Here is a 16,700-nt window from a genome sequence, read left to right on the forward strand (position 1 = left end):
TTACCCCCATGGAAAGTGGAACTGGCACAGATGTCTCTGAAATAGCTCCTGAAGTCAGACTGAAATGCGGGTTTCAAATCGTGTGAGGGTCAGCTGAACTCACATGATTTCACACCCACCTTCAGTGTGAACCCAGGCTTAATTCACTTACATCTGGAAAGGTAGACAATAGCTTCTAGACAGCTTCTTCAGTTAAGCTTTGACAAAACAACAACAACCTGGAAGCCGATAGGTTTCTATACACCGCTGCACCAGATTTTGCACTCTCCAGTTTTAGTAATTCAACCCCTATACCTCTATGAATGCGTGAACGTAGAATACACAATTTGCAGTCATAGTTTTCATACAATTGTGACTGCCCACAGTAGTCAGAAGCCTTATTACCAAGGGAATAGACAAAGAAATCTAGGGAAACCAGTCACTCACGTAGTCATGAAAGGCTTTTGCTTCACTTGAATGTTCACAGGTTTCCCGTCTCTCTGGAGCAGCACAATACAGATCCCAAAATACACTGTAAACGAGAAAAGATGATAGCAGAAATTAAACATGTCTGTAAATGAATGCTTGATTAGGCAGTCACCCAAACATGCCAACAATTTGCTTGTTCCAATACAACAGAAAGATCACTCTATGTGGAAGTGTACCATCTGAACTACCAATATAAAATATATAGATTCTAAAATATAGTCCGCTTCAGCCTAAAAATAAAAAGGTCATCATGATCAATGTACACCTGTAATGAGAAATACATGTGGACTGCCATTTCAGGCCTTAATCGTAAAATGCTCCTTGCCTGGCTGTCCTTGGATTTGATATTTTCCAAAGGTTAACATTGCAATACCTGTCCCTGAAGAGAAGTCACCAGATCGTCATATATTCAAAAAGCAATTTTGATGCAAATGTGGCTGTTATGGTGTTGACTTTGACAAGTACCCGCTACTCCACTTCCGGACAGATTGCCACAGCGATCTGAGCGGAAGTTCGCACATGTGCAGTCGGAAGATGGTGAATTTGCCGGCGCCTGCACACAAAGCCAATTAAAGATCGGCTAGGGTGAGGACATCGCTGGATACAGGGGCAGGTAAGTGTCCTTATATTAAAAGTCAGTAGCTACAGTATTTGGGGGGAGACTGTAGCTCTTCTTAAAGGGGTTGAAATGATCATCCGCTGACATTCGCCTCCGTTAAGTTCCATTTTTTGGGACGCAAAAAACCCTATTGTTCTTCTGTTAAAAAAAAACAGACGAAAAATGGATGTTACCGGATGACATCTGCTTACATCCAATTTGGGACATCTGCTTTTGACCGAAAAACATGGGTGTTCCGTTTTTTTAGTTCAGTTCATAGTTACATAGTTAGTCAGGTTGAAAAAAGACACCTGTCCATCCAGTTCAACCACAAAAAAATAAAATTAAAAATATTGTACAATCCCATATACCCAACTCCATACCCACAGTTGATCCAGAGGAAGGCAAAAAACCCCAGCAGAGCATGATCCAATTTGCTACAGCAGGGGAAAAAATTCCTTCCTGAGAGGCAATCGGATTTATCCCGGATCAACAACTTTACCTATAAATATTACTACCCAGTTATATTATGTACATTTCGGAAAGAATCCAGACCTTTCTTAAAGCATTCTACTGAGCTGGTCAGAACCACCTTTGGAAGGAGTCTGTTTCACATTTTACTGTGAGGAAGAAACCTTTCCGTATTTGGAGATGAAATCCCTTTTCCGCTAGGCATAAATAGCTAGATTCAGGTAGAGTTAGGTCGGCGTATCAGTAGATACGCCGCCCTAACTCTGAATCTGCGCCGACCTAAGTTTAAGTGTATTCTCAAACAGAGATACACTTAAACCTATCTAAGATACGACGGCTTGCACCGTCCTATCTTAGGGTGCAATATTTAGGCTGGCCGCTAGGTGGCGCTTCCATTGCGGTCGCGTAGAATATGTAAATCACTAGATACGCCTATTCACGAACGTACACCCAGCCGACGCAGTACAGATACGCCGTTTACGTAACGCTTTATCAGGCCTAAAGTTATTCCCTCTTATAGATGGAATAGTAATGTTAAAGTATGGCTGCCATTCCCGCTTCGAAAATGTTATGTTGTTTGCGTAAGTCGTCCGTGAATAGGGATTTACGTCGTTTACGTCCACGTCGAAATCAATAGGCCCGTGCGGCGGACTTAGCCACAATGCACACTGGGAAATGTAGGCGCACGGCGCATGCGCAGTTGCAAAAAAAACGTCAATCACGTCGGGTCAAGCCTAATTATCATAAAACATGCCCCCTCAGCCAAATTTGAATTAGGCGCCCTTACGCCCGCCCGCTTTAGGCTACACCGCCGTAACTTAGCAGGCAAGTACATTGTGAATCATGTACTTGCCTCGCTAACTAACGGCGGCGTAGCCTAAATGTCTTAAGCTACGCAAGTATGTGCTCGCCATCCTGAATCTAGCTAAAAAAGAGTGCCCCCTTGTCTTTTGTGTTGATCGTAAAGAAAATAACTCAACACCAAGTTCACTATATGGACCCCTTATATATTTGTACATGTTAATTTTATCCCCCCTTATTCTCCTCTTCTCAAGAGTGAATAAATTCAGTTCCTCTAATCTTTCCTCATAGCTGAGCTCCTCCATGCCTTTTATCAGTTTGGTTGCCCTTCTCTGCACTTTCTCCAGTTCCCCGATATCAGAATAGTTCAGTCACTATTTTTGGTAAAAATTCTGATAAAAAACAAGGATGTCAGCAGACAAGAAAACGGATGTAAAAATTGACATCTGTATCCGTTTTTGATCCGTTATTTTACCCCCCCCCAAAAAAAAGGAACTGAACTAAAAAACATAACGCCCATGTGAAAGGACCCCAAGGCCTGGTTCACACCTATGCATTTTTTAGTGCATTTTCAGTTTTGTAGAAACACACTACAGTCCATGTAACATGGTTTCCTATGGATGTAGTTCACATTGTGCATTTTATGGAAAGGGTCAAGGATTATTTTCCGTTTTTTGGTTCCATAGACTTCAATGGATCAAAAATGCATACTGAAAAACACAAAAGGCGGCTGGAATATGCAAACTGAGGCCCCGTACACACGTCCGAGAAACTCGACGGGCAAAACACATCGTTTTGCTCGTCGAGTTCCTTGTGAAGCCGTTGAGGATCTCAGCGAGCCAACTTTTCCCATTGACTAACGAGGAAATAGAGAACATGTTCTCTTTTTGGCCCGACGAGATCCTCGTCGGTTTCCTCTGCGAAAAGTGTACACGACCGGTTTTCTCGGCAGAATACGTCTCAGGCCAGGCCTTAAATGTTATATTCTTTCCCTTTTAAGACAGGGAGAACTTTAAAATCTGCGTGTACACAATGCTATTATTTTTGGTGATTGCTGGCTGGATGAATGAACCAACGTCATGTTCGATCCCTTGGGGACTCTGGCACGGAATTGTGACCGCCTTCGTTGTCATCCCCCACTTCCTGCATCGGACTTGTTACTGTTATATATTATTGCTCTTTGCACTGTCTGCAAATAAACGTCAGTACATCAAAGATACTTTTATATACTATAATAAAAATAACGAATTAAAGAAAGAAGCAAAACACACACAAAACACAATTCAGCATCAAATAAAAAAAAAAAAAAAAAAAGTTTAACATATCTTTAGAGTTAGAAATGTTCTGTCATTACCATCACAATAAAAAAAAACTGGGAATCATTTCCAATTTCAGCACAATATAATTACACAGCAGACGTGCCACTACCACTCTCTCATCCATAAAGGTCTTTTATGCACAGTGTAATGTCTAGTCTGTAGCTGTCATATTAGATATTCACAGGCTACATGGATAAAACTTGAATTTACTAAATGTACTAACTTACCACCACCAAGAATGGAGAAATCCTGGGGGTTCACCCAATGTAATGTTTTTTTCCCATCTTATCTAAAAAAAGAAAAGAAAAAAAAAAAGATTTTATTAAAAATGAAATACAGTGGGATAACAAAGTTGGACTAGAACACATTTGTAAGCAATTATGTAACCCAAAGCAACCAATCAGAATTTAGGGATAGGAAGATTACTGAAAGCAAATGATTTCTGATGGCTACTACACACCTCTGCTCTCTGCGTTAAATAGGTCCAGAACTATGAGATAAGCTAGTAATAAAACATTTACAAGGTTCTGAGTCATATTGACAAAAAGATCATTCGAGCCAAACTCAAAATACAGTCCATAAAAAAACTCATTTTAATCCAATGTGTTAATGAGAAAATCATTTAAAGTGGTTTGTAAACCTCCGACATGAAATATGAACAGAGCATATCCATTTATAATGTGTACTTGTCTCAATCCAGAGAACGAAGCGTCATTGCTGTCTGCTGCCTCTTTCCGCTGCTATCTGCATGAGTCACTTCTGACAAGTTTTCCTGACACCAAGAGGTAAGAAGGTGACAGGGGAGGTAGCTCTAGCACACTGTCTTGATGACATATTTAGCTCTGTACCTGTGTAAAGTAGCGGGCTGTCCCTTCCCTCCAATTAGCTCTCCTCCCTGAACTCTGCAGAGTGTAACTTGAGCTATATAAATTCTGCACTTTGAAAAGAATGCAGAGCACAGGTGTCAAACACAAGGCCCGCAGGCCGAATCAGACCCTCCAGGCCATTTCATGTGGCCCTCGCACCTCAGCTGGAGGAGAGCTCCAGCCCTCCTCTGGTCCTCCTCCAGACCCTTAATTTCTGATTTCAAGCAATGCATCCAGCTTCTTCCCAGCAGCAGCATAAGACAAGGGGGTGCACTGTGATGTAAGGGAGAGTGGGGGGATTCAACTTCTGATGGTGGAGTGGCTCTTGACATCTAATGTAAGGGGGAGGGAATGAGCTGGACATCTAATCTTGCAGATAAAACTGGCCCTTTTGAGGGCGATAAATGCTGATGCGGCCCACAATAAAATTGAGTTTGACGCCCTTGATGTAGGGGAAAGACGGCTGAAGATAGATAGGTACAACTTATGTAGGTGGATTTGCTTCATCTCTGTGTATCATCTGAAGCCAGTCACTTCATTGGGTAAAGGTTTACAACCACTTTAAGCTTAAAGTGGAAGTTTAGCCAAAAACAAAAACTAACTCAAAATCTACTGGCAGCCATATTGTATTCCATCTAACTCTGTAAAGAAAACATTGCTATACATAACCTTTTCTGAAGCCAATCTGGTCCAATCTTCAGTGGTGGAAGCTGTGTGCAGGAGAGACAGCAAACAGAATGTTGTGAAAAGCCTGGAAGTGACGTTACCCATAGACTTACTATGGGGCTTACGTTGTCGGCTGCTTCTCCTGCAGAAGCCTATGCAGAGAAGCCGCAGCTGACAGCTCAGTGTGGGACCAGACCAGAGCAGCTGCAGAATAGGTATAGCGAATTTTGCTTTATTTTGGTAGATAGATTATTCTTAGAATGTGTCTGCAAGTAGATTAAGGCCCCATACACACGAGAGGATTTATCCGCGGATAAATCCTCTCGAGGATTTGCGCGGATTTCCATGCGATGGAGTGTACTCACCATCGAATCGAAATCCGCGCCGAAATCCTCTGGCGATGACGTGTCGCGCCGTGATTATGACGCGGCGACGTGCGCGATGCTGTCATATAAGGAATTCCACGCATGCATCGACTCATTACGACGCATGCGGGGGATCCCTTCGGACGGATGGATCCGGTGAGTCTGTACAGACCAGCGGATCCATCCGTTGGGATGGATTCCAGCGGATAGATTTGATAGCATGTCATCAAATATTTATCCGCTGGAAATCCATCCCAGGGGATAAATATCCGCGGAAACAGATCCGCTGGAGTGTACACACCATAGGATCTATCCGCTGAAACCCATTCGCTGGGATTTTTCAGCGGATGGATTCTATCGTGTGTATGGGGCCTTAGAGTTTTTGGTTGAACTTCTACTTTAATTCTAGACAGATAATAAAAATAGACACCAAATTTAAAAAAATAAATGTATTTTTACATGCAAAAAATTACTTATTTTTTTACAGTAGTTTCTTGTAATTCTCAGAACAGCAACACTCACAATAGAAGGGAAAGAGCTGGCATTAGGAGCCAATCAGCTTCTTCTGCAGGACACATGTGTCAATAGGGAACATACTGAGAGTAGAAAAGGGCAGAGCAGAAAAGGCACTCAAGTATGCTGCTCTTCGTTAACTGCCCAATGATGTTCCTGACAAACATGTTATACTTACCTCCCCTGTGCAGTTGGTTTTGCACAGAGCAGCCCGGATCCTCTTCGCTGCTCCTGGTCCCTCCCTCCCATCGAGTGCCCCCACAGCCAGCAGCTTTCTATGGGGGCACTGTAGCCAAGTCAGAGCTCTGTGTATCCATTTAGACACAAAGCCCTGACCAGGCCCTGATCCCCTCTTTCCCCTGATTGGCTGACTGACTTTGATTAACAGCCGCAGGAGCCGCTGCCATGTCTCAGCCAATCAGGGGGAGTGTTCTGGACAGCTTAGACATTCATGGACATTGCTGGAGAGAGATGAGGCTCAGGTAAGTAATTAGGGGGTGCTGGGGGGGCTGCTACACACAAAAGGTTTTGTATCTTAATGCATAGAATGCATTAAGATACAAAACCTTCTGCCTTTACAACCCCTTTAATCTCCGAAACTGATGCATACTGCTGGAGACCTTGTAGTTTTGAAAATCAACAGATTTTGGCCTATTTATCACTGTCAGAGTCCGCCAGGGGATCTTTCCACTGATCCCCGCTGAGCAGGCGGATGACAGGTCTGTGTCCGCTCCACTGATGCAAAGTGGACAAGGACACAGTCTACTCTCCCCTATGGTCTGTTGGATGGAAACGGACCACCTGTTTTTTTCCATCCAACTGTCATTCAATCCCCATCTGTCTGTGTTTAGAGGACATGATCAGCTCGGATGTTGGCGGAAGTCAACAGACACATGTTCATTGACATCCGCCGCTCCATAGAGAGCAATGGATGGACCGATCGGGTCAGGCAGACCCGATCAGTTCGTCAGTGTTAAAGGGGGACCTTAATGGCTAGATCACCAGATCAAAATAGAAGAAAGCAAGCCCAAAAAAGAAAACAAAACCAAAATGCAGTCATCACATCTAAGAATTGTTAAAGAGGAGTTCCACCCAAAAGTGGAACTTCCGCTCATCGGATTTCTCCCTCCTTTCGGTGCCACAATTGGGCCCCTAACCCGTGACGTCAGTGCAGGGCTCCCTCCTCCTCCGGCCACCGGGCCAGTAGGAGAAAGGAGCGGGCCTCGCACACGTGCAGTAGGGTTCCCGGCGTGAAGCCGAAAGGCTACACTGCCGGGTACCCTTACCCGCAATGGCGGCGGCAGCACCTGACGGAAACATCAGCTGTGGGTGCCAACATCGCTGGACTCTAGGACAGGTAAGTGCCCATTTATTAAAAGCCAGCAGCTGCAGTATGTGTAGCTGCTATTTTTTTCGACGGAACACCACTTTAAGTTGCAATATAGTACATGTTTTGGTTTAATACCACCAAGTAAAATACTAACTTTGGGTATTTTGTATATATATGTATATATATATATATATATATATATATATATACATACACACATATACATATACACACACAGAGAGAGAGAGAGAGAGACAGAGAGACAGAGAGACAGAGAGACAGAGAGAGAGAGAGAGAGAGAGAGAGAGAGAGAGAGAGAGAGAGAGAGAGAGAGACAGGAGTGGGGTAAGTAATTATTTGATCACCTGCAGATTCTGTACGTTTTCCCACTCACAAGTGACAAAATATTAACCAGAAAAAACACATCATACAAATGTTAGAAATTAAGTTGCAGTTCAGTGAGTAAAATAAGTATTTGATCCCCAAGCAAGACATGACTTGGTACTTGGTGGAGAAACTCTTGTTGGCAAGCACAGAGGTAAGACATTTCTTGTAGTTGGTTACCAGGTTTGCACACATCCCAGGGGGAATTTTGGTCAGCTCTTCTTTACTGATCTTCTCTAAATTCTTAAGGTTTCTTGGCTTGGCAACTCGAAGTTTAAGCTCCGTCCATAAATTTTCTATAGGATGATCCACTTAAGGACCGCCGCGCGACGATATCCGTCGGCAGAATAGCACGGCTGGGCACAGGGACGTATATATACGTCCCCTTTAAGAGCCCAGCTGTGGGTCGCGTGTGCGTCGCCGGCGTCCGAAGCTCCGTGACTGCGCCCGCGGGACCCGATCAAATATTGCGCAAACCAATCGATAAACGCTTATTGAGATTTTTTTTACCAAAAATGGGTAGAAGAATACGTATCGGCCTAAACTGAGGGGAAAAAATAAATTATATTTTTTTGGGGATATTTATTATAGCAAAAAGTAAAAAATATTGTTTTTTTTCAAAATTGTCGCTCTATTTTTGTTTATAGCGCAAGAAATAAAAACCGCAGAGGTGATCAAATACCACAAAAAGAAACCTCTATTTGTGGGGGAAAACAAAGGATGCCAATTTTGTTTGGGAGCCACGTCACAATCGCAAAAAGGGGCAAGGTCCTTAACCTGCATATTGGTCCGGGTCTTAACTGGTTAAAGTAGATGTAAACCCAATTTTTTTTTTATGTCACAATGTACAGTATAAGATTTCCTATCATCTATGCCCAGTCTTGCCACACAGAGTTAATCCAGCTCTGAGCAATCCTCTTTTATTGTTCAGTGAAATAAAACAGACATATAGAGAAAAACCTTAGTCCGTTCCGCCCCCTTGCTGTGAGTGACAGGTTATTCACATATCTCATGCACTAGCCGAGACAGGCATTATTTTTTTAATTCCCACCCTCACTCCTTTTTTGAAGTCATGTGGTTACTTTTCTGGATTTCGACTGGATTTTAGTGATCACAGCAGAATTTAGTGTAAGGAAAAAATGCATGTTGACAAGGGGAGTGTAGAGGAGGGTGGGGAGTCTACTGACATCACGACTCCACCCACCGAGCTCCAGACAACAGATCCACCCACAGAATCTGCAGTTTTTCAGTTCTTATAACAGACAGAGGGGAGACATTTGACAGGTAAGGATACATGGAGGCATGTATATCCTTATAGATCAGCACTATGTCAGTAGTTTAGAAAGGATTAGAGTGGGTTTACATCCACGTTAAGGTCTGGAGACTGGCTAGGCCACTCCATTACTTAATGTGCTTCTTTTTGAGCCACTCCTTTGTTGCCTTGGTGGTATGTTTTGGGTCATTGTTATGCTAAAAGTCCCATCCACGAACCATCTTCAGTGTTCTGGCTGATCGAAGAGGATTCTCATCCAGGATTTTAAAATACAAGACTCCGTCCATTGGCCCCTCAATGTGGCAAAGTGGGCCTATACCTTTAGCATAAAAACAGCCCCTCTGTGTTTGACTGTAGGGAGGGTATTCTTAGGGTCATTAGTCAGCATTTTTCTTCCTCCACTAAAATAATGTGGTTGCATAAGTGTGCACACCCTCTTATAACTGGGGATGTAGCTGGGTGTGTACTCATGTTTAATAGGAGTCAGTACACACCTGCTATCATTTAAAGTGCCTCTGATTAACCCCAAATAAAGTTCAGCTGTTCTAGTCGGTCTTTCCTGACATTTTCTTATGCTGGCCATACACTGGTCGAATTTCTTTCTAAAATCGTATCGAAGAATTTTTGTTTGAATTTCGCACCATTAGTGGGCTGCAGCAACAGCCGATTTTTGTGCAGCAATCAAATTTGAGTAATCGGACATGTTGGAATTTTCCGAAAAACAAACGATTTTCTAATCAATGATGGGAGAATCGTATGATTCTCCCGGTAAGAAAAGAAGAAGATTCCCAGCCACAAAAATTATTTTCTGTAGCAACATGAGGTGAAATGGAAGGCTTTGTTGGCCAAATTTCGAAAATCAATGGTGGCACCATCGGATCAAAAAACGCACATATTTTCTGATTTTGAAAAGAAAATTTGTTCGGAATGTGACCATGCATGACCTGCTTTAGTCGCATCCTACAGCAAAAGCCATGGTCCGCAGAGAGCTTACAAAGCATCAGAGGGATCTCATTGTTAAAATGTATCAGTCAGGAGAAGGGTACAAAAGAATTTCCAAGGCTTTAGATATACCAAGGAACACAGTGAAGCTAGCCATCATCAAGTGGAGAAAATATGGCACAACATTACTAAGAACTGGACGTCCCTCCAAAATTGATGAAGACACAAGAAAAAATTGGTCAGAAAGGCGGCAAAGAGGCCTACATCAACATTAAAGGATCTGCAGGAATATCTGGGAAGTACTGGCTTTGTGGTACATGTGACAACAATCTCCCAAATTCTTCGTCTGGGTTATTGGGGTAGAGTGGAAAGACAGGAGCAAGAGAGAGAGAGAGAGAGAGAGACTTGTAAAGCGCAACACATGCGAACTGAATCGCCTCTGGGCGCTGTATCCATTTCATGGGTAAGGAACCCCTTGACCTCAGAAGAGATGGGTTTTAATCTTTCTCCTGAAGGCCAAGTGGTCCGACTCCAGTCGGATGGTGGTTGGTAGTGCATTCCACAGGCGAGGTCCCTGGACTGCAAATCTTCGATCCCCTTTGGACTTGTATCTGGCTTTGGGTATCTGGAGAAGGTTTTGATTGGGGGATCGCAGAATGCGATTGGGGTTATGGGCTTTTATTTTTTCGCTTAGATATTGGGGGGCATTTCCTTGAATACACTTATGTATTAGGCAGAGAGCCTTGAAAGTGATTCTGTCTTTTACTGGCAACCAATGAAGGGATCTCAGTGAAGGTGAGATTGATTCCCATGGTTTTTTCCCAGTCACTAGTCGAGCGGCCGTATTTTGAACGACTTGCAGACGAGTGATTTGGTATTTGGGGAGTCCTAGATAGAGGGCATTTGCATAGTCGCATCCAAGCCTAGCTAAATTTTGCAAAAAACACATCCAAAGTCTCCCAAAAGTATATGGGAAAATGTGTTATAGTCTGATGAAACCAAGGTTAAACTTTTTGGCCATAGTTCCAAAAAGATATGTTTGGCGCAAAAATAACAATGCACATGACCAAAGAACACCATACCCACAGTGAAGCATGTTGGTGGCAGCATCATGCTTTAGGGATGTTTTTCTTCAGCTGGACCAGGGGCCTTAGTCAAGGTAGAGGGAAATATGAACAATCAATATTGGCACAAAACCCTCAGGCTTCTGCTCAAAAGCTGTACATGAAGGGGAACTTCATCTTTCAGCATGACAACGATCCAAAGCATACATCCAAATCAACAGAGGAATGGCTTCACCAGAAGAAGATCAAAGTTTTGAAATGGCCCAGCCAGAGCCCAGACCTCAATCCAATTGAAAATCTGTGGGGTGATCTGAAGAGGGCTGTGCACAGGAGATGCCCTCGCAATCTGACAGATTTAAAGTGTTTTTGCAAAGAAGAGTGGGCAAATATTGGCAGGTCAAGATGTGCCATGCTGATAGACTCATACCCAAAAAAGACTGAGTGCTGTAATAAAATCAAATGGTGCTTCAACAAAGTATTCGTTTGAGGGTGTGCACACTTATACAACCATATTATTTTATTTTTTTATTTTTACTTCCCTCTACCGAAAAGGTTTCAGTTTTTTGGTATAACAGAGTTGTACCGTTTATAGGTCACATAAAAAGGTGAAAAAGTTCTGAAATGATTTATCTTTGTCTCATTTTTGGACATCACAGAAACCTGACATTTTAAACAGGGGTGTGAAGACTTTTTATATCCACTGTAGTTTACTCACTGAAATGCAATTACATTTAGAACATTTGTATTATGTGTTTTTGGTTAATATTCTGTCTCTATCATTTAAAATATACCAATGATAAAAATGATAGACCCTTAATTTCTTTGTAAGTGGGCAAACTTCTGCAGGGGATCAAATAATTTCCCCCACTGTGTGTTTGTGTGTGTGTGTGTGTATATATATAAAATTTACATACATATACACACAGAAAACACTATAGAACAGGGGTGTCAAACTCAATTTCATTGTGGGCCGCATCAGCATTATGATTGCCCTCAAAAGGGCCGTTTGTATCTGTAAGATTAGATGTCCAGCATATCCCCTCCCCTTACATTAAATGTCAAGAGCCACCCCACCATCAGAAGTTGAGTCCCCCACTCTCCCTTACATCAAAGTGCACCCCTTTACCTTATACTGCTGCTTGGAAGAAGCTGAATGCATTGCTTGAAAGCAGAAATTAAGGGTCTGGAGTAGGACCAGAAGAGGGCTGGAGCTCTCCTGCAACTGCAGGAGAGGTGCGAGGGCCACATGAAATGGCCTGGAGGGCCGGATTCGGCCCGCGGGCCTTGTGTTTGACATCTGTGCTATAGAAGGTTAAAGCAGGGTTTTGGTCTGCTCTAAAATGCCATGGGCTTGTTTCATGTGTGACAGGTTCCCTTTAAAAGGCAGCAGCCTAAAATTTATAAGAACATTCAACTAGCAAACTGCAGTGTCAATGCAAAGCACTTACTCTGGTATATAACAAAGCATCACAATGAGTAACAATAGCGATTTCCCCTAAATCATACAGATGGCAGCATTAAGGGAAATGTACACAATAAATCCACAGCACACATAAAATAAAGCTGTAAGACCCCCATAATACTGACTTACAACACAAAACATCCGTATCCAGTGCTTTAGAACGTTATGAAATGTGTCTTTATTGAGCCCATTTACAAACCCAAAACACTAAGAACTGAGCGTCATTCTCCACTCCAAAATAAAGTAGTAATAGAACCTGTACATTGCCTGTCATTGGGACTTTGCCCTATACAAGGCACATACATCTTCTCTAGAAAGAAAAAAGACAGACTTTGTTCAACTGCAGTGGCAAACAGATTAACAAATGAGAGAACATGTATACAGCTTGTGGGTATTAAAAAGAAGAGTCTGCTGGGGGAAAAAAGAAAAGAAAAAGCACTTTGCTCTGTCTAAACACATATAAACTAGGTCAAGTCACTTGTGGCTTGACATATTAGGACAAAAGATTGGTTGAATAACCGTTATTTTCACTTGATATAAATTAAAAGCAGGGAAACCGCTGAGGAAAATTATTTAACAGTGCTGGAAAATATCTTCTTAAAACAGGAGAGAAAATATAACTCACTACCCAATTAGCCGATATGTATAACACGGCTAGTTTTCACCAATGAGCATGCTAAAGATGATTTAGGCTTCATTAACGTGCACATGCACCCACACAGTTAAGGCCTGTCAATTATGCTTTTTTATTTACTCAAGTTAACTTTTTAGCTTGGCCCGAGAAGAAGGGAGTAAAAACAGAAGAATCCCATTATAAACCATTGTGATGTTGGTACATGCATGTCGTACCACTGCATTTACACCAGATCTGGCCAAATATGTGCTGGAGAGGTTCCAGCCAAGTAAGCTCCAACAGCCACATTTGGTGGCCTTGTCCTGTAGTCAGACTTACTGCAGTAATATACTAGACGCAGTTAAAGACATATCATGCTGTACTCAAGAAAGATCAATGGACTTTGTTATTTCACTGTACAAGGGGCCCATCATTAGTTATTAAAATTCTGTGATCCCATTCCTGGTGGTTGAGTGTAGCGGTGGAGATTTCGGCCCCACTCTCATCCAAACCCAAACACCGCCTGCTATGCCTAAGACAACACACATTCTTCTAAAACCTTATTTTTTACATGACAGATATCAATTGTCTTTTCGATCCCTATACTCTTAAACCCCACCTTCTCTTTCCTACCCTTGAGCCCAGGTTCACACTGGGTACGTTTTGCTTCGATTTGAGATGCGATTTCACATGTGAAATTGCATCTCAAATCGGCGGCATTTGCCGGCAATTGTCGGCAATGGCACCGTCCTAATCGGTGCAACGCCGCATCTGCGGCGCTGCACCGATTTCAAAAAGTAGTTCCTGTACTACTTTTTGCGATTTCTGGCCGCAATTTACATTGACATCTGTGCAGAAACCTGCACAGATGTCTCTTAAATCGCGGCCGAAATCGGGACTGCCGGCGGGAGTGAAATCGTGCTGAACTCGCACGGCTTCACTCCCGCAGCCCAGTGTGAACCAGGGCTGAATCTCTTCTTACAATTGTTCAAGGTAATCTGTATTTTGCATGAACCCAAGTGTGTTGCAAGCTCTTAATGTGCTGCTCTGTGTTATGTTGCACTATTTGTTGTACACCCTCTTGAACTCAATAAAACCTTTTAATAGGAAAAAGAAGTGGATAAACCCCTAAAAGCCGTTAATTTGACCAAAACTCAATGACTAATTATACAAGGATTTATTTTGAATACAGCTTATAATAAAAAAAACGCAGTTACAATACACATATATTAAAAACATATTAATCTTTTTAAATAATGATTGAATACTGGATTACATTTTATCATAAAATTGTATTAAACAATTACAGTATTAAACAGAAACACATTGCCATCTAAAAGTTGCAGTGGCCTCTGAAAGAGGAAACCATTTTTTTTCCAAATTAATCTTTCAGCTCACGCGTGATCACCACTGTATGTCAAAAGCTGAGCGTGATCACCTGATCAGGAAACACCTTGCTTGGTGCTCAGTCCTTGCTTGGGTCCAAAGCCTTCAGAGACAACCAGGTATAACAGCTAAAAGTCAAGTAAAGCGTCACCGGTTATCTTTTAAATTAATTGCATTTATTAATGTATCTTTGGGATGAAGCTCTGGTAATATACAGATTGTGGGCCTTAAGGGGCCAATGTCAACCCCTGCCTTGCACATTCAGGGCAAAGCATTATGTTTGCTTTAAGTCCCCCATCCACCCCACTCCTCATGCATTCTCACATAGGAGTTTTTATCCCCGTTTTTATCCCAAGACTTTGGTGACTTGCAGCTTATGGGGGCACAGACAGTAATAAAAACTGACAAGTGTTCTACTCCACCTCTGCTCTACCCAAAACTAAAAAAAAAATGTTGTCTTTAGTTATACTTTAATATCCCGAGGACTTCGAACTTCTTTCTTGTGGTTTTGTATTCATTAAGAAGCCAAGCCTTTAGCAGCTAGGCCACACTGATTTTTTTTTCAGAATTAATGGGGAGTTAAAAGCTGCCCTTCTTCTGTGCAAAAACTCTCGGGCCAAGACTTGGGGTGCTAAATAACAAAGCTACAGTTTGTGAAAGAAGGTAGAAAATGCTTCATATATACAGCCTGAAGCCTATTATACCAATAAACATATATTTAAATACACATGAAACTCCTATTGAAGCTGCAGCCTCAAACTCTTCTCACTGCCTACAGCAAACATCTCTTGAGGCTGCACATTTATTAGCTAAAGGCAGTACAATTCCTTAGCTTTTAGCTAAAGCGCGGATCATCTTCTGTTAAAATTTCATACAAGGCTTCCAAACCTCCAGGCTTAGAATAATACACAAAGATGTCTAACAAGAGAAATGCATTCATCCTTACAATGAAAATGGGATTCCTTTGTAAGTGATCGGCAATTTATCTCTGTGGAATAGTGTTATTTAATCAACATTCTATAATGCTGCAATCCATCTCTACCACATCGCATGGAGAAATCCATAGGACCGTGCATATATGTACATGCATATGCTCAACTGCTTGCCATGAATATGCTGCATACATTATGTGAACAATTCTAAACAAAAAAAAGGGTTTGATTGTTTCAATGAACCAGGGGCTCGATATAAAATCAGTAACAACCGCCAATGAGGTTTCAGCACCACAGAAACAAAACATGGAACCTGGCAGTTATAGGTATCTCCTCTACTTTTCTATAAACCAGCTCCAGAAAGCTGTAATCTGCCAATAAACAGGATTTAAAAAGAACCTGGCTTGACTATGCTACCATTCGGTGAACTGTGCATAGTCATTTGTGGGTAACAGTTACCTTGGCACACATACATAAAGAATATGAAGTGTAAGGATTATATATTCGGAAGCTGCGGAAATTCAAGCCTGCCTTTAATAACTCATAAAAAACTTTTGCCAACATATGTATTTTCAGCACTTTTAAATGTTCATTTGTAAAAGGCAAATTTCAATGTACTATACCAAGGGCTGCTCCATCTGCTGTAAGGAAGGAAAAACTAGTTGTAATCAAAGTTAGGGACGCATGAATTTTAATATTGTGTACTGGGGTACATGGCAGCCCTGTACAATGTTAATGTGTTGAAGTAGCATGCATTACTACCACCTTGCACACTAATGGCAATAGAGTCTCAATGAGAATTTCCAACTTCTCTTTTCCAACTACCATGCAAACTAAGACCATTCGTGGAAACAGAAAAGCCGAAAATGGTTCCCAACCTATGGGGTATGAGCTGGGGTTGGTACTTTGTAATATTAAGGATATAGGTGACAGTGGCAAGGATCCAGGAAGGAATAGAGGTTAAAGAAGTGTTCATTTGACCTTTATACCATAAATGAGCTTCTATAGGTTGCCACGGCCAAGCTAGAGCGGCGACAGTCTGATTACTGAAGATGCCAGGTATGGTGAAACGTACATCGGGGCGGGGATTCGTCACTTTTCAGGGTCCCTATGTGATTACCCACTAAGGCCCATTATCGAGAGCTCGGTGTGGATTGCACGCCAGCACTAGTTTGATAGGCCCCATTCGCACATGCTGTAGACACCTAGTGCCAGGCTTAGGCACGGATACATGCGAGTGCAACTTT

At 42.1% G+C, this 16,700-nt stretch overlaps 1 protein-coding gene across 2 annotated transcripts in view; it reads right to left on the reverse strand.

Moving 5' to 3' along the window:
* SSBP2 (single stranded DNA binding protein 2) overlaps positions 1 to 16,700 on the reverse strand; it is a 313,296-nt gene that overhangs the window by 201,889 nt on the left and 94,707 nt on the right. For both annotated transcript variants that reach the window (XM_040341647.1, XM_040341649.1), the window contains exons 3-4: positions 3,885 to 3,946; positions 427 to 511 (exon numbers count right to left, since the gene is read on the reverse strand). In XM_040341647.1, coding sequence (XP_040197581.1) covers positions 427 to 511; positions 3,885 to 3,946 — 147 coding nt within the window. The remainder of the gene's footprint in view (positions 1 to 426; positions 512 to 3,884; positions 3,947 to 16,700) is intronic.

Source organism: Rana temporaria, chromosome 1 (assembly GCF_905171775.1).
Source record: "Rana temporaria chromosome 1, aRanTem1.1, whole genome shotgun sequence".
Classification (NCBI taxonomy): Eukaryota; Metazoa; Chordata; class Amphibia; order Anura; family Ranidae; genus Rana; species Rana temporaria.